The 18,108-nt window shown below is 39.6% G+C and overlaps 1 protein-coding gene and 1 long non-coding RNA gene across 2 annotated transcripts in view; one reads left to right on the top strand and one right to left on the bottom strand.

Moving 5' to 3' along the window:
* Positions 1–4,649, top strand: part of LOC309702045 — a 25,532-nt gene extending 20,883 nt beyond the window's left edge. The window contains exon 3 of the long non-coding RNA XR_014275352.1: positions 4,393–4,649. This is a non-coding gene — a long non-coding RNA (uncharacterized lncRNA). The remainder of the gene's footprint in view (positions 1–4,392) is intronic.
* On the bottom strand, positions 1,657–18,108 carry cfi (complement factor I). The gene is made up of 17 exons (XM_082526423.1): positions 17,887–18,108; positions 13,382–13,578; positions 12,254–12,407; positions 9,776–9,839; positions 9,527–9,683; positions 9,185–9,381; positions 8,245–8,346; positions 8,037–8,159; positions 7,324–7,359; positions 7,213–7,233; positions 6,486–6,634; positions 5,718–5,821; positions 5,351–5,455; positions 4,711–4,886; positions 3,799–3,900; positions 3,579–3,727; positions 1,657–2,434 (listed from the first exon to the last, which is right to left on the bottom strand). Exons 1-17 carry the CDS (start codon positions 17,944–17,946, stop codon positions 2,366–2,368), a joined length of 1,965 nt encoding a protein of 654 aa, XP_082382549.1. The 5' UTR covers positions 17,947–18,108; the 3' UTR covers positions 1,657–2,365.

The raw sequence follows: 18,108 nt of genomic DNA, 5'->3' as shown, positions 1-18,108 counted from the left end.
TCGGAAAAATGGTGAGGGGGAAGCATAGTCTTAAACAGAAGCCCCAGGCACACCACCAACCTGTTCATGTGTCTAACCATTTTTCCCCACTCAGCGACAAACCCGCTGGGGGTCAAACTCTGGTAATTGGCGATTCTGTTCTCAGACATGTGAAGCTAGAGACACCAGCAGGGGCCAGAGCAGGCGACACTGAGGGAAACGTAAAACTGCTGGTTAAGGGTAAACGTAAATTCAGTAAAATTATAATTCACGTCGGCAGTAATGACACCTGGTTACGTCAATCGGAAGCCACTAAAATCAATATTGAATCCAACTCCAACAGAGGTCGATTATCTTGTTAATAATTTCACCTCCTCACTACGTACGACTCTGGATACTGTAGCTCCTGTGAAAACTAAGGTCTCTAATCAGAAGTACCTGACTCCGTGGTATAATTCTCAAACACGTACCCTAAAGCAGATGACTCGTAATCTGGAGAGGAAATGGCGTGTCACAAATCTAGAGGATCATCATTTAGCCTGGAGAAATAGTTTTTGCTTTATAAGAAAGCCCTCCGCAAAGCCAGAACATCTTACTATTCATCACTGATTGAAGAAAATAAGAACAACCCCAGGTTTCTCTTCAGCACTGTAGCCAGGCTGACAAAAAGTCAGAGCTCTTTTGAGCCAACCATCCCTTTAACGTTAACTAGTAATGACTTCATGAACTTCTGCACAAATAAAATTTTTATCATTAGAGAAAAAATTACCAGTAATCATCCCACAGATGTAATATTATCTACAGTTACTCTTAGTACCATTGATGTTAAGTTAGACTCTTTTCTCCAATTGATCTTTCTGAGTTAACTTCAATAATTACTTCCTCCAAACCATCAACGTGTCTTTTAGACCCCATTCCTACAAAACTGCTCAAAGAAGTCCTGCCATTAATTAATTCTTCGATCTTAAATATGATCAACCTATCTCTAATGATCGGCTATGTACCACAGGCCTTCAAGCTGGCTGTAGTTAAACCTTTACTCAAAAAGCATCTCTAGACCCAGCAGTCTTAGCTAATTATAGGCCAATCTCCAACCTTCCTTTCATATCAAAAATCCTTGAAAGAGTAGTTGTCAAACAGCTAACAGATCATCTGCAGAGGAATGGTTTATTTGAAGAGTTTCAGTCAGGTTTCAGAGCTCAGCACAGCACAGAAACAGCTTTAGTGAAGGTTACAAATGATCTTCTTATGGCCTCTGACAGTGGACTCATCTCTGTGCTTGTCCTGCTAGACCTTAGTGCAGCGTTCTGCTGAAATTCAACTATATGTTCTCACTGATCCCGAATAAACCCCTTACGGCTTGATATAAGTCAGTAAACTCAAGCATTTAAAAACATTTTATGTAAACACCCCCCACCCCCCATCATGAACGAGTTTTAACACTCTTCTTATAAAACAGATTACTGTGTTTCTGTGTTGTGTAAGCTTGTTAGACACCTCATGGTTGGACGTAAAGCAAGCACTCAGTGAAAAAGCGATCTGCTTTATATTATCTCCTGTATTAAGCATCACGCCTGCTTTAAACACCTTAGCAAAAGCAGCTCTTTGCCAGTTTGGTGGGAATTTAAAAAAAAAATCTTTTAAGTCTTCACTTATCACATGTAAAAACCCATTTGAAAAAATCCAGATATGCATCAGATATAGAAAAAACTGAACTGCATTACAAAGGGATAAAAAGGAAATCTATATCATGTTATCCAAGGTTTGGTGATGCTTGGTGGTGCAAGGGCACACGGCTGGATGTTTTGGCATGTTTCCTGACGTGCTCCTTTGGGGGTTGTGGTCGAGGCTGGGGGTGTTCTACTAGGTGTTTTGCCAGGTGGGATTCTCAGGTACCATGGGCCCTGTGCTTGCTCCATCTGTGGAGTCCCTGTTACTTCATGATAAATGCACATACACATATTTGTTTGTGTGTCTGTTCAGTTCTTCTCTGTCTGTGCAGTTGGCAGCCCCTTGTGTTTTATTTTTTTGCTCTATTCTCTTTTTTATCTTTCCACATTGTTTTCCCATTTAAGAACAAGATGCTATTAGAGCAATCAGACATTCCAGAAACTTGAGTAAACCTCAGCAAGTGTGTGTTAAGGCTCAAATTTAGTTTAGAGATGTTTACAAGTAAAGATTAAGTCTCATTAGTATGTTTACAAGCAGATTTTATTGGTGTTTTACTGGATAGAACGTAGTATTTTAATACCAATACAAACAGTAGGTCCAAGCAGTAACATCAAACAGTGAATGCGTCTTTTACCATCTTTCACTGAGCAGTTTTAACCAAAATAAAATGGCACACCTATATTGAAATGTGGCCACATGCTGTGGGTTTTCCATATTATGAGTTGAATTTGGTGACTGCAGACCAACCTATGTGAAGCCTAATCCACTCGAAGTAATGTGCGACCTGTCAGACAGAGACACACAATGTTACTGTTTCTAATAATCCTAAAATGTGAAATAAGTACTATACAAGTCATACAAAATATACCACAATACATAACAGTCACTAAATCAACAATAACTATACATGAAAAAAAGAAAAGAAAAGTAACTATTTATAATGCTCTAAAAATAAAACAAACTGTCAAAACTATTTGGCGTTATACAAAGCATTTGTATCTAATTAAAGAAACAAACCATTAAAAAATAGTAAAACAAAAGGTCATGGACAATTGAAATAGTCAAAAGCTACAGTTCTTCAAGCGTCTAAGTGAGGATCTAAAAATGAGTCAAACCCATTGACTCCAGTTTTAAAAAGTCAAATTTTACAGCAGAAATAAACATGTTTACAGCCAATTACAAAAATTACACTTCAGGCTTATTTGACCACAAAAACAAAACCCTGATGTTTCTAATAGACTCCGATTTGTTCATGTAAATGTAGGGACCTCTTCACACAAAGGTTAATTATGGAGTTGCACAGGGTTCATTTTCACTGCTATAGAGATGACACCCAGCTCTATCTGTGCATGAAGCCAGATAACACACACCAGTTAGTTAAACTACAGAAATGTCTTAAAGACATAAAATTTGGAAAGACCTCTAATTTTATGCTTCTAAATTCAGATAAAAGAATTCACATACGGTAAATGTTTGGACCCAGAACTTCCATTTCGGTTCGATATTCTGTATTATTTCATCTTCTGGGTAGAGCATTGTATTTACTACGCTGTTAGTTCCCTGTTTACTTTTGTATTTCTATTCTGTCCTTCCTGTCTTGTCTCTGTTATTGTTGTTTTGGCTCTGAGTGACGTTCTTATGTTTTAGTCCAGGTCTCAGTGTTAGTCATTTCCTGTCAAATTTCTCAAGTCCTGTGTGCCTTGTGTTCCTCTGATTAGTCAGTTATTGATTTCAGCCTTGTCTCCACTTGTTGCCTGTTCCCTCATCATCCCGTGAATTTATATACTGAGTCAGTCTTTATTGTGTTCTGACTCAAGTCCAAATCCGGGTTGTCACACAGCTGATCCCTGACACTTGCAGCATATGTACACAGTATTTGTAATAAATTTCTCCTTTGTATAGTATAGTATTGTCTTTGTGTACTGTACCTGTGTATAAACTCCAGGGAATCCTGGCTGTCCACACCTCTCACCCCAGCTGACGATGCCCCACAGGTAGGAAACGCCTAACTCATCCACACAAACCAGAGGACCTCCACTGTCACCCTGACAGGAGTCCACGCTGCCTTCCACATCACCTACAAATAAACACATTTCCATCTGTACTATGTCCAGGTTGCAGTAGTCCGGCTGTGCATAGATCACTCACCTGCACACATCATGCCTGGTTTGAAGCGGTTTCCATAGAATCTGCCGCAATTGTCGATCAGAGAAACGTTGGCCCAGAGCAACACGGAAGCTGACCTCCCCTCTGGACACAACGACAGGAATATTTCATCTTTGCTCATTAATCAAACCAGCTGATGGGAAAACATAACTTCACAAAGTAGATGGAGATATAGATCAATACTGTTGCATTCTTGTCTGATAAAAGTCTTCTTTGTCCTGTTTTTCACTTCATGATGTTCCAGATATATTCAGCTTGTGTAAGATCTGGACTGTCAGCAGGCCAATTTAGCACCTGCACTGTTTTACAATGAAGCCAAGCTGTTGTAATAGCTACAGGGTTCTGCTTGGCACTGTTTTGGTAAATTGTACATTTTTCCTGAAAAAGATGGAACCTGAATGAGAGAGCATGTTGCTCTAAAGCATATATATGCCGATATACCTTTCAGCATTAATGGTGTCTGTTTCTTCAAGGGATCGTTGGGCTAACCTGTGTCAGTGTAGCTCCGGCTTGCTTAGTGATTTCTTTGTATTTCCTACTGCTTCTATCTAACATCTATCTCCTCTCCTTTTACAGGCTTCCCCGGACCCCTGCTTGTTATCCTGCTTTGTGGACCCTGAGTGGATGTGAACGAGTGAGCTTTTAATGGATTGGACTTGGAGTTGGATTTGGGGAAACCTGCAGTCAGCTGAGACTGAAGAAGTCACTTGGATGAGTGACGAAACGTTTCTCCCACAAAACGCTACGTCCAGATGAACAGAATCAGCTTCCGGAGATTTACTTACCTGGATGATTGAGAATGCATCAAGAAGATGATCCCCTTTCATTTTTAACCTGGATTGAACAACATTACTGTTCTTCTTGCAACAGGAAAATATGATTTTTTATCCATACCTGCAGTTCGTCCCCACCCAGAGATACTGCAGGTGTGGTTGGGCTGGAAGAGGTGTGTGGACCAGGGAACACAGACTGCGCTTATTGCTGGATTGTCCACCAAACATTTCTCTGTGAATGGAAGCTTCTGGAGTTTTACCAGAGCGATGTCGTTTTCATATGTGTTGGCAACATAACTGTGAGACATTAAAAAAATTGTTCTTATTTTATTACACATATTTGATTATAAAGTAACCATATTTAGCATTTTCTTATTTCTGTGATATATCTGCTGTTCCAGTGATGGATGTTCATATGTAAATACGAGTAATCTCAGCGAGTCATGAGCTCAGACTTCAGACTTCTCTCGACATTCAGTTTCACTCAGCTTTCTTCTGTCATTGGATCTTTATGATATCATTTACCCACAATGGGAATCCCAAATACGGTCATCTCAGGTGCAGAAGCCTACCTACCCACCGAATAAAGGGGAAGTTGCCTGATAGAGGATGAATTGAGTGTCCTAACTAAGACCCAGTATAAGAAAAATTGGTATTTCTAACTGTGGATCATTCAAAACTGCTTTATTAGAATGAAAAAAGAAAAAGATGTACCTGTAAATGAATGGAGTACATTTATGTATAGATAGTGTTGTTCATACTTTGGGTGGATAATGATGTCCTCAACAGGAACAATGTCAGTTGTGTCTTGAGCTCGAGATTTTTTCCAGAGGGAAAACTTCACTCTGAAGGCACGGGGGTTGGGTCTGTAAACAGCAAGGGAGAAAAATATGGTTATTGCTGACTTCCAAGGCACAGCATGACTTTTAACTGCACTGACCAGAGCATGGGCTTAATCTTTCTGGAAATTGTATCAAATTTACACTACTTTTGAAAGTGAAGGTACCAGGAGAGAAAAAACCTAATGTGTGAGGACTTTCAAAGCAATGCCTAGTCTTAAAAAAGTGTTTTAAAACCTTCAATGTGTTGATGTTAGGAAGGGGGAGTGGTGTGAGAGATTTGTCCGACCTGACACAGTGAGCTGCAGTGATGACCCAGCAGCCTCCGATATAAGCTCCTCCACAGTCAATCCTCTTGTTTTCCTCCAGAGCAACCTGCCACTGGATTTGGGTCTACACACCAACAGGAAGATATGTGGCAGGTTATTCATGTGTTGCTTGTTACTTATGATGACAGTTATCATTCAGTTGTGCCAAATGGGGTGTGGCATTTTCGTGCTAAAATAATCAAGACCTTCTATGAAAACAATGTCATCACAGAAACAGACATGGCTTCTTGAGAGGAACGGTAATGGAATTCTTCATTATGTTCCCAATGGTTTCAAATTTACTCCGTGTGATGATACTCAGCTGGGATTTGAATTTGTGGACGTCTGCTAGAGTAACAGAACTGTCAAGAGAGAAACTGGGGTTTCTTTTCTTTTCTTTTAGTCTATGTGACTTGTTGTTTGGTTAGTTTTAGCCACCAAAGTGATTTGGTTAGGTTTGGGAGTATATCATGTTTTGATTTAAATTTGTATGTCTAAGCAAGGTAGGCATGCCATGACATAGCATTTTGGATTTAACCAACAGGGCTATCATACACTAGGCAAGAGGTCTAGGGCTTCAAACAGGTGGAGCATCTGAGGATCTACAGGACCTTAAAAATCCCTTTGGGTATTTAGCATCAGAGGGAGATCATTATGCTACATTGTAAGAATGACAAAACAAAACAAAACCACATAGTAGCAGCAGGAACGGTAACTGTACTCAAAAAGTTATGTTGATTCCAGCTCACCGGCTTTGCTGGTACTCCCCCGACTACCCTCTTGACTCTTCCATGGGTACTCTTTCCTCGTTGCACCACTTCCTCATCATACACTGTGGTAGCATTTGGAATGCCACAGACCAGATTGGCCTCCAGGGCTTTTCTGTTGGCCTTTGTTTCTGGACAAAGTTAACAACACACAAAGCTATATAACGCAGAGTTTTGTTGAAATTCATACCCTGGGGACTAGATATCCCTGTATATAAGGTGATCTTGTACCCTCAGGACTGATTTAAAGAACATGTGCAAATTGAAATGAGGGTTACTATAGGTCAGAGGTTCCTAAACTGTTTTTGCTAGGCCCCCGTTTGTTTTAAAAGAAAAATCTTCGTGACTATTTTTTCATACTGCGCCCCCCTGCAATGGCTCAGCCCACATTTTGGGAACCTCTGCAATAGGTAGACTTCCTACTGTTCTAATCATATAGTATGTGAGAGGGTTACACACTAATACTAGTGACTAATTCTGTATTGCAGTTGGCTGTCCAGTGTATCCCAACTGGATTAGATGAAGCTTTGGAATCCATGTAAACTTCTGAGGTTCTCTTATGCCAATGATTAAAGGTCTCCTAAACTGTAGCTAGAAGAAAACTGTTGTCAAAAATGTCATTGTCTACTATAGCATCAAGATTATCTAATCATTGTATATAAAATAAGATGTGCCACCACCTCTGATAAGTCACTTTTAATCTACATACCATTCATTGGAGAGATGTACTCTGAAATACAGGAAGAAAAAATAATTACTGTCATCATCACTAATTAAAACAGTGAAATATTCAAACAGCTGCTGTGAGGATTTCATTTACCTGAATTTTTGGGCAGACCTTTCAGTGAAAGTGATTCTACAGAAAACAGAAACATATTGCTATAAGGACTCGGGTGCATGGAAAAAAAAACCTGATGGTTGTGGACTTTCAGCTATGAAAGTCATTCACCAGAAGTTAGCGTTTTTCTAACTGTGACAACTATTTGTATTGTAGTTATATGAAGCAAACCACATGACACTATCAGTGTGAACAGGTGTTAAATCTAATCTTTCTAATCTAATCTTTTACTTAAACGTAAAAGATTAGATGACACAGTTAAATTTAGTTTAACGTAATATAAATTTAGCAAAAATGTATATTACAGTAATCATAAGGAGCTTTCAGATTACAGGAGCATTTTCGCAACTTGTATTCCAGACTTACACTGTGTCACAACATAAACTTTTGAGTTACCTAAGTCAGATGAATACTGCTGACATATTCAAGAAAGGTCCATGTTAAACTTGGCTGTGTAAGTAGCAGTAAGTTATAGTAGGAATTTCTGCTGGTATACTGTTCTTGGACCAATTTTGCTCCAAGATGTAACTAGCCTTTATGTAATTGCCAAAGTTTGGGTAGATCAGGAACCCAAGTGAAACCAGTTTTACAAGTGGAAGAAACTAAATTGCAACAAAACAAAACAAAACAACTTTCTAAGAGCAAACATCTGTTTTTCTAAAACTGTGTGGAAGTAAAGATATGTTGTGCCTTACTTTGCTTTGACTTAAATTTGTTTGATTCATCCTCGCCATCCAGGCAGTCGATCTTGCCATCAGCGAGTGCTTCTTTATGAATACACACTCCCGTTTTACAGTGGAAAGCATATTTTCTGCACTCTGATAAATACAATGATTCACATTGTAAAACTTGGGGCACAAAGCTAAGGTAAGATAATTTCTGATTGTGTTTGTGTAGTTTTACTTTTGCAGCACATCTCATCACTTTGGTCACCACAATCATCAATTCCGTTACACGTCTGGTATTGAGCCACACGCTTTCCATTCACACAGGTGAAGGGATGGTCTAAAACAGACAGAAGAGACAAACTTCTTTTAGACTAGATGAGAAAATATTAGATTCTGTTGAAGAATTTTTTTTTTTTAATGAAGACTGAGCATCACTGTCTCCAAATTTTCAAATTCAGGGAGTCATGTGAGCCTGATGATGATAAAAATGTTCATGTTGGGTTTCAGAAGCTGAAAGATGGGTTGACAGTTTAGATTGTGAATACAGAAATGTTTATTTAGCAACTTAATTTTTTTGAGAAAGCTCAAATAAATGTCTAAGATCCAAATTTATACCCAACAAGAAGTCCCTGCTGAGGACTAACGACGTTTAAGGTGAGTTTTTTTTTTATTTCAGTTAATTAGTTTATTCTAGAAGTTCCACTGAATTTTCCAACAATCCATTCATCGTCTGCTACTTGTCTAGGTCCAGGTTGCAAGGGCATAGTCTATACATAGACACCCAAACGTCCCTCTTCCCAGGCACCTTTTCGAGCTATTCTGGTGGGGGACACTGAAAGGTTTCCAAGAGAGGTGTTATATCTGCAAAATGTGTTAGGTCAGCTCTGTGGTCTCCTTATATTTGAACCAGTTCGAAGCACCTAACACCGAAGGCAGGCAGAAGGCATAACGGTCTGATAAACTTTTACTTTTAGACATTAATTCATACACATTCTCTTAATAGTGTTGATTCGGAACAATTTTAAGTTATTTCTAAATGCATTTATGATAAGTACAAGTAGCTTAAGAGCACCCTGAAAACCTTCTTACAGTTTAAATTTACCAATTACAAATTTGTAGGAGTACATTGTTTTCTAACCACAGACAAGAATACAGTAGAATTACCACATACTGACCTGTTGGTGCTGTTGATTCCTGGTAACAGGTTGCAGTAGCAACTAACGATCCTTTTGTAACCTCCACTTTGTCGTAGATAACACACTCAGCTAAGGACGTTTCATAACCTTGGCAGTAGACACTAACACATCTGTGTGGAAGCTGTGTGGAAGCTGTCAAGGTGTTGTAATCCACTGTGTTTTTGGATGCTGCACCCCTGTACACACAATGTTAGAAGTGTCTGACTCTAATACTGTGGTTATTTGCTGAATTAAATTTTGATTGACTAGCAGATGATAAACATGTATATTTATCCTATATGTTCATGCTTTAATATTCTTAGTTTGTGTAATTTCTCTCACAGTGGTTTCTTCTGTTCCTTGCAAGCCACATTAGCAGCAGCCATGTTCCACATCTTCTTACACACCAGTAATTCCTCCCCACCATTGCTGTCAGGAACAAACAACTTGACTAATCCGGTTTCCTCATCTATTGAAGTTCTGAACTTTGGACCATTTACTGTTGTGAGAAAAGAGGTTAAAGTAACATAAACAATTTGTAGGAATCTCAGAAAGAATCACAAAGCTTTGAATGCATCAGAAAGAGCGAACCATCACAGTCATCCCCAAAGTGGGACATGTGGGATTTCCTGGTCCGGCATGAGAGCGCCATCACCTGGAAAAGAGATTAAATAGAAATTTAAAAATAGTGGCACCTAAATGTGCAATATAATCTAATGTTCTGTAAACTTGTAACATACAGAAGATCAACTGTGTCTTGGTTAGGTCAGGATTAATTTTGATTTTTAGCTAGGAAATCTTAGGAAATCTTAAAAACAAAATGCATGTCTGTGAAGGTTCTCAGTCATCCAGGTCATTGTAGTCTAAAGAGCTTGGAAGGATAAGTGTCTGGACTTCTTAGAGTTTCTTGAAGACGTTTCACTGCTCATACGAGAAGCTTCTTCAGTTCTAAGAGCAATTGGTGAAGAGCATAGCTGGACTGGCCATCGGGCATACCAGGCATTTGCCCGGTATGCCCGATGGTGGTTTTTCGGTTTTTTTCCGTAACGGTATAAACACTGAAAAGTGGTGGATTGGCCAGATGAAGGGAGATGTGTAAAATAACTCAGTTGTTTGGTGGTGGCTATTGCGGATCTTCCACAGATTCAGTAACATTAGCAAGTGGTGGAGGCCAGCAGATGCAACACGCTGGCAGGTGGATGACGGAAAGGCAGGAGGAGCAGAGACCCGAGGTGGTGAACTGAACTTCAGGTAAGAAGTTATGACCTGCAGTCTATCTGGGTCAGATATAAACCAAGTTTAGGTGGAGTTTATTTTCATTATGCTGACTTTTTACAGTCAGTTACAATAACTCGTACTGCGTGCTAGCTAGCATGACGGAGTTTATATACTGCCGGGCGGGTGCTATGATGTTAACTTGTTTTATCTTATTTTATTTGTAAGGTTAGTTATTAGAGTTTCCAACTGTCCCGTAAAAAACGGAGTCGTCTCGTATTGAGGTGAAAAGGAACATTTTGTCCTTTCTCCTTTCACTTTTTAAAGGTTGCCATGTTAGAAAAAATATTTTGCCCTGCATTGCTGTTTATTGATGTGGTAAATGAATGCTTTATGAAAATATATCTAAATCTGTCATCAGTAATCAGTAATGATCATGTCTCACCTCTAGTCTTCTCTGTCTTAATTTCAGGTTTTCACCATGTGTTCTAGATAGTTTAGGAGGTAAACTCAACCAAGCAGTCTACTTTCAGGTACTGTTTAAAATACCAGAATAGGGAGGATGGTGTAGGTGTAAGTTTATTAGACTGATACATATACACCAACAAGACAGTGTACATCACTGTGACAACAGCGTTTGTTTTCATTCAAAGGCTTTATGGTTTTTCCTGTAATACCTGGTGGGCCGGTCACCAGTCAAAATGCCCGGGCCGATTTTTTGTCCCAGTCCAGCCCTGGTGAAGAGCCACAGATTTTAAGCCCTATGGGTGTGTCCCCACGACGGTCATGGATCCCTATTGATCGTCTGTCTAATCACATGAGCCAAGGTGTGAAAATGGGTGTGGGTCACAATCAGCCAGGGTTTTGGGTGAGCTCATTGTGAAACCTGGCCCCACCTTATCATGTGATTTCGTGAGGTCAGATGGCCCAGGATGTGAGTGGGCGTTAAGGCGTCTGGGAAAGGATCTCAAAACTGGATTATAGATGGCAGACAGTTGGTGTCGTAAACCCCCCGCCTCTGTTCAAAGATGGTCGCTCACAGTGGACATAGATGGCTTCTTTCACTCCTCTTTCAAACCATCTGTCCTCTCTGTCCAAAATGTGAACATTAGCATCTCCGAAAGAGTGTCCTTTGTCCTTTATATGCAGATGGACTGCTGAGTCTTGCCCCGTGGAGGTGGCTCTTCTATGTTGTGCCATGTATTTAAGAAGTGGCTGTTTGGTCTCTCCGATGTAGAGGTCTGGGCATTCCTCGCTGTATGCCATACAGTACATTGTTAAGTTTGTGTTTAGGAGTTTTGTCTTTGGGATGAACCAGTTTTTGTCTCACTGCATGTACACTGTATTGCCAAGTATCCACTCACCCATCCAAATCATGGAATTCAGGTGGCCACCAGTGTATAAAATTAAGCACCTAGGCATGCAGACTGCTTCTACAAAACATTTGTGAAAGATTGGTCACCTGATGATCCACAGTCACCTGTTAGTGGTATTATAACAAAGTGGAAGAGAGCAACTCAAAATGCTGGGTCCTGTAAAATCACAAAGCTGGGTCAGTGGATGCATAGTGTGCAAATTCTCTGCTGATTCATTAGCTACAGACCTCCAACCATCATTTGGCCTTCAGACCAGCTCAGGAACATGGAGAGCTTCATCAAATGGGTTTCCATTACCGGTATGGTTTACTGGTATGCACAGATTCCTGACCTCAACCTGATAGAAGACCTTAGGGATGATTTAGAGCGGGGACTAACAACCAGGCCTTCTTGTCTAATATCAGTGTCTGCTAGTTTAGTTCCTGACTGGTTCCTGACTGAAGATATAGCAGTCATACCTTGGACTATAATGAGTTACCTGGCAGTAGGATCGGTAGTTCCTGTTGTCATGGCCACAAACTGGGTTCACATTCTCAACGGGGCACAGATAAGGAGGTTTACATGTGCACTTTCCTTCAACGCAACGCTCCCATGGAAGGCAAAAAGCCACATCACATGATGCACGAGTCTTCCTAATAAATGTAGACCAACAGATCAGGCAGACTGCAAATCACACAATAATCATGCAAAAATGTGATTATTGTGTGATTTGCAGTCACACAATAATCACATTTTGAATGGAATAACAGAATAACCTTTTGTGTTTCCTTCATGTCACTTTTATTTTGCTTATCTTTCTATCAAGAGCATTCAAACGTCACACACACACACACACACACACACACACACACACACACACACACACACACACACACACACACACACACACACACACACAGAATATCAGGAAGAAATAAATAATCTCACAATCTCCAGGGCTGAAAAATTAACATTAACATTTAAAATAAAAATGGCTTGTCCTAGGAATAAGTAGCTACAGTAAAACCAAGTGCCCCATCTGCAATCACTGGAAAAAATTTAATTCCACTTTAACCTCCTAAGACCTGAACTCTTCCACAGCATTTTTAATTCCTCTTTGATATTTGGGCGGATTGGGGCCTGATGAATGTAAAAACAAAGAATTACCAGATTTTTTTTTTACCTTACTTTTGTTTTTAAGAAAAATATGAGGATATTCGTTTAAAATTGTGATAGAACAGTAGCAGTATAATGTCCTCGTAAGCGGATATCAGGCCCTTGTAGAGCAAAATTGAGTATTTTAGTCTAAATAACCCAAAATGTGATGTCCACATATGTGGACGCAGGTCCTAGGAGGTTAATTCCACTTTAAGTCCACTTTAAGCTCCAAAAGGGAGTCAGCCCATGTTAAAATGTTCAACTTTTACAGGAGGAATAAATATGTTTTCAGTCTACAGAACAAATCTTCTACAGCACAGCTGTTTAAATTGGATTATTCCTTTGTCTTCATTTGTTTATGGTCACATTTGCCTTAAAAAATCAAGAGAGGAAAGCACTGCAGGTGAGCCGCAAAAGATAACTCCAACCAAGGTGAAATTAAATCACTTAAGCACACAAGTCCACATACCAACATTGAAATGATTCCAGATACTCATTGCTCTCAGGTGTCTCTGGGGCTTTGGTAGTAGCCAGTAGGGTGGGAAATGGGGTTGGTAAGTTTGGTATCTGGATTTTCTGATCCGTCTGCTCAGTCTGCTCGATCTGCTCAGTCACATGGGGCTGATCATCTACGTGTGCTCGGTCACTTTTGTCTGATGGTTTTACCTGGTAAAGCAAAAAACCCATAGTATAGTTATACTGTGGTAGTATCTACCCAAAGCAACACTGGGTGATAAAAAATTTCAATTGTCACGGTTCTGGGTCGTTTTGACCCAGCTTTTTGAATTTCTTATGTTTTGGTTTATTTTTGCATTATGGATTATTTTCTTATTCTCTGGTGCTTTGATCATGATTATAAATAAGTCATGTTTTTGGTGAGGGATTAGTTTTTCGGTGGTGTCTCATGTTTAGTATAGTTTGAGTTCCATGTGTTATATTCTTTCGGTCTGCCTCTTAGTGTAAGGTCTGTGTATTTGTGATTTGTTTCCCGTTTTATTTTGATAGTCCCAGTCTGTTGTCAGTGTGTTCAGTTTTACTTCTTCCCTGTAGACTTTGTGACCCAACATATCCCAGAATGCATAGCGCGGCGATTGTTAGGTTTGTATTGTTGATTGTCATTTATGCTTAGAAATATTTACTTATATATGCTTAGAGTTTTGTAATTAGTTGTAGATTGGTAGAGGTTTTGATCCTTGATAGTCTGCAAACTTTGTGTGTATTAGACAGCACTTTGGGAGCATGAGAGGTCATACCGTGTCTTATTGTTTTATGGTAGGATTAACGTAGTTGCGTCTGTTCTAGTCTAAGTGCTCTTTGTTTAGATGAACTGCAGGACTTCCTCACCGTGTTATCTAGGATGAACCATCTAGGGTGAGGGGGAGGCTACCCTCTTCCTGACCAAGGATGTTTGACCCTTTGATCAGCAGTACACACACACACACACACACACACACACACACACACACACAGGCAAGGTACTCTTTGTGTGTATGTAGACGTCATATGTTAATGAACTTATGCATATTCATGTAACCTCAATAAAAGAACAGTGGTACGGGAGAACGGACGAGAGCAACTGGGGTCAAGCGAAGGAACGGTGCCTGTCCGGTTCTCTCCCGTGCATGAGAAACATGAAGAAGCTTGCCTACTTGTGTCTTGCTTTGCAGTGTAATTATATTGTCTTCAACGTTCCAGCGGATGGGTTCAAGCTACAAACCTATCAGCGATGGGTGTGGATAATTTTGCCGAAAAAAATGGTGGACGAGGGTCGCCCGAAGAGTAAACTTTAAGTAAGTACTGAATATGATGTCACTTATTTATGTGCAAATGTTTAATAACGAAGAACATTAAACATTACTGTTGGCAACATGTCGGCAAAGTCATGTGACATTAGTGACGTTAGTGACGTTTGTACTAACTTGGTTTTAAAGCCTTTACTTTAAAATATACGCCGTTCAATAGCTGAGCTTAATCTTACAGAGAATGATCAAAGCTCATGTAGAAACAAACAAACAAATGAACAAAAGATTTTCTCCTTCATGTCTGTCAAACAAAGCTGTATGACACGTTTCCAGTGGTTAGTATCATGGTTGCTAGACAACCTGGGCAGCACAACGGAGGCTAGACCGTCCCATTTCACAAGCCTCGCACTTGCGGCCTTAGCGGTCTTTAAGTACGCGGCCTTGAGGATTGTTGAGGCTGCGTACTTTAAGGCTGCAGACCCTGAATTGGGATACAGCCATAGTCAGGTTGTCAGCTATGTTCACGTCATGGTTTTTTTTTTCCATGTCTCCATGCCAGGTCCCATGTTCAAGGTTTTTTCATGCTTTAATCTTAGTTCACCCAGTTTAGGTTATTGTTTAGTTTCGCCTTTTCCTTTTGTTTTGTACTTCTTTGCCAGCCTTAATAAACAGCTTGTTTTTTGTTAATCCATGTCACATTTCACATTCTGTTTTGTTCTGCATTTCAGTCCCTTTTTAGAATCAGTCTGCCTCAGCCAGACTGTGACAACTACATGAAATTCACAAAACTTCTTTTTCTAAAAGTACGTTTTTCAATGAGTGGTGAACGGCTGTGAAGTTAAAACTCTTTGGAATCAGGTGATTCTTTTTATAGACCCTGTATTTTACCTTTATGACCTTTATAATGCTCCAAATTTTCCAAGGTTGGAGATATCACTGAAAAGCTGGGTCTCCTCTCAGTATATTCCAGTCAAACTACCCTACCCTCAAAAGTGTAGATTGGTGCCCCCCAACTGGTTTGCTGGTCTTAAACTTGTGATGGTTCTATTGGTATTTAATACTGGTTAGTCATCAACATTGTCCCTAAAGTTTTCTTGGCTACATCACTAAATAATGAAGAGTCAGTTTTTCAAAGATGGATTAAACTTTGTCTTTGGTCATAACCTTATTTCAGTGAGGGTCTTCATTTGTTGTACTTTGAGTGTAAATGTTATGAATGTATGGAAAACCTACTACAAATCCATTAATTCATCTATTATCTTGCACTTGTTCAAGATAATCACACAGATTTGCAATCTGATGAACACTTTGGAAGGCAGTTTGGGGGTTCAGTATCTTGCAAAAGGAGACTGGAGCAGGCAGGGATCGAACAACCAGCCTTGATTAGTAGATGACCTGCTCTAACTCCAGAGAGACAGCCACCCAGTGAGGACTCCCTCCAGTTTTGTGCGCCTGGAAAACCTGCCAAGGGAGGGAGGCATCCCGATCAGATGCCTGACCGCCTCAACGTCATGATGTAGAGATGCAGGTTGTACTCCTCATTCTCCTTGTTTGGGGTGGCTGTAGCTCAGGGAAAGAGCAGGTCATTCACTAATTGGAAGGTTAGTGGTTCCCTGACTGCTCCAGCCTCATGTCTGCATGTTTAAGTGTTTTGTTTTGTTTTGTTTTTTTGTTTTGTTTTTTTTTAAAAACCCACAGTGACACAAAATTTGTAGCTAGATAACCCTGTTCACAAGCAGGCAACTGAAACCCTTCCCTGGGGCTCAGGCAGGACTGGGCAAAACCCCAAAAATAAAAATGGATCTCCAGAGGGGTTGGCAACTTGCAAAGATAGTCACTGGGGTTGAGTGACCTGTGGGGTGGGGCCAGCAGGTCTGTCCTGGACAATAATTCTGGGGATAAGACTTTTTATCCTAATCTCAATGTTTTCTCCCGCACTACAACCCACAGTAACTAATCCATGCCCTTCTTTTGTGGACTATAACCCCCTTTATGTTGTTTGTTTATGCTGCTACTGGATGACTGCCAATAAAGGTTCATTTGGTTTGGCCCCTTAAACACACACAACCTTTCCAAACCTGAAGTCTTATCCATATTTCTGAGGTCGTTTCACTGATAACAGTCAGCTTTTACTGGACCTGAGAGTAGAAATCAGTAAAGATGGCAAACGTTTCGCTCTCCTGTTAATCACCAGTAGCTCCCTATGGCCTATCTACCACTTAACCTTTTAATTTGATGAAAGCTTTGTGTAGACTTCACCAAGAACAGGATGGAAACTGGATCAATTTAACAGTATGCAAACAGATTTTTTTGCTTAATGCTTAGTCTGGAACTGGATTTTAGTCCAAATTCATAGAAAAATGGTTTATTCATTTTTTTTTATTCTTTGTTATTTTATTTGTTTGTTTTATTTTATTTTATGTTATTTACAGTTTTTAAAGCTAAAGTAGCCTACTTATAATAGGAATTTCATTAATCCCACGTAAGACTCCATATGTTAGGTGTAAAGTTCATTAAACTGTCTGTTTGGCATTAATAAAAATAATTGCTAAATTACAGAAGATATGCAATTTAGTTATGTAATTTTTGTCACATTTGACATTAAATCACTTTATTTATTTACATCTATTGGAAATACTAGCCTGTGACCTCTGTTATAAGGCTTAAACATATTTTGCAGCTTTTTAAAGCAACACACGCAGCTGCATTGGTGGAAGTATGTTGCTTCAGGTGGGCAGAAGGTCAAAACAACAACTCGCTAACCAGGCTACCTGATCACTCCATGGTTTCAACCAAATTTGAGCACTTTTTGGGTCTAGAACATCTGGATACTGTTGGTGATTAAGGTAAATAAATCATATATGGGCATATGATTAATAGTACTCGGGATGCTTGAGGTGCCTGTTTGATTCAGTCCAGGTTTTTCAAACTCAGTCACGCTGACTGATTACATTTGCCACAGTGAAGCCTCCAATTCCCCCAAAGCCCAACCTCAAATGTTATTTTTATAAATTTGCATTCAGATCTAAGTGATTTTACAAAACTGTTCAACAGTTTTTATAATAGCCCATTTAAAACAGAAGTAAAAGTATAGCAACTGTAAATTCTGTAAATTTGCTAAATCTCAGTTACAGTTATTAGACAACACAGTACTGAATACTGGCCTCATTAGCCATGCAGTGTAACTCTGATCAACAGATCAACAAAACTGATAAAAGAGAGGCTAACTCACCATTTCAAAGTTAATGAAGACAAGAAGTAGCAAGGAAACAGAAACTCTGGCAGATCTCATCCTGGCAAATGTAACGATAACAATGAAACTGTAAAATTGCTCTCGTCTTTACAGTTTTGGTCCCTCAGAAATGTTTAAACGGGCAATTTGTAAGGCATAAATCTCTCGAAATAAGTTGCAGCTACAGAGAGTTATTCTCTCTGTTAGGGAGCAACGGGTCTC

The sequence above is a fragment of the Aulonocara stuartgranti genome (genome assembly GCF_965226115.1).
Source record: "Aulonocara stuartgranti genome assembly, chromosome: 3".
NCBI classification, from domain to species: domain Eukaryota; kingdom Metazoa; phylum Chordata; class Actinopteri; order Cichliformes; family Cichlidae; genus Aulonocara; species Aulonocara stuartgranti.
The sequence above is the reverse complement of the archived record's forward strand: the minus strand, read 5'-3'. Positions and strand labels throughout refer to the sequence as shown.

Bases quoted from the DNA above. Each gene is read 5' to 3' on its own strand.
- cfi (XM_082526423.1), bottom strand. From the start codon at position 17,946: ATGAGATCTGCCAGAGTTTCTGTTTCCTTGCTACTTCTTGTCTTCATT. The intron at 12,408-13,381 runs GTATGTGGACTT...TACATTTATTAG, and splicing joins CTGGAATCATTTCAATGTTG to GAAGACTCGTGCATCATGTG. The intron at 3,728-3,798 runs GTGAGTGATCTA...GTTTATTTGTAG, and splicing joins ACCAGGCATGATGTGTGCAG to GTGATGTGGAAGGCAGCGTG.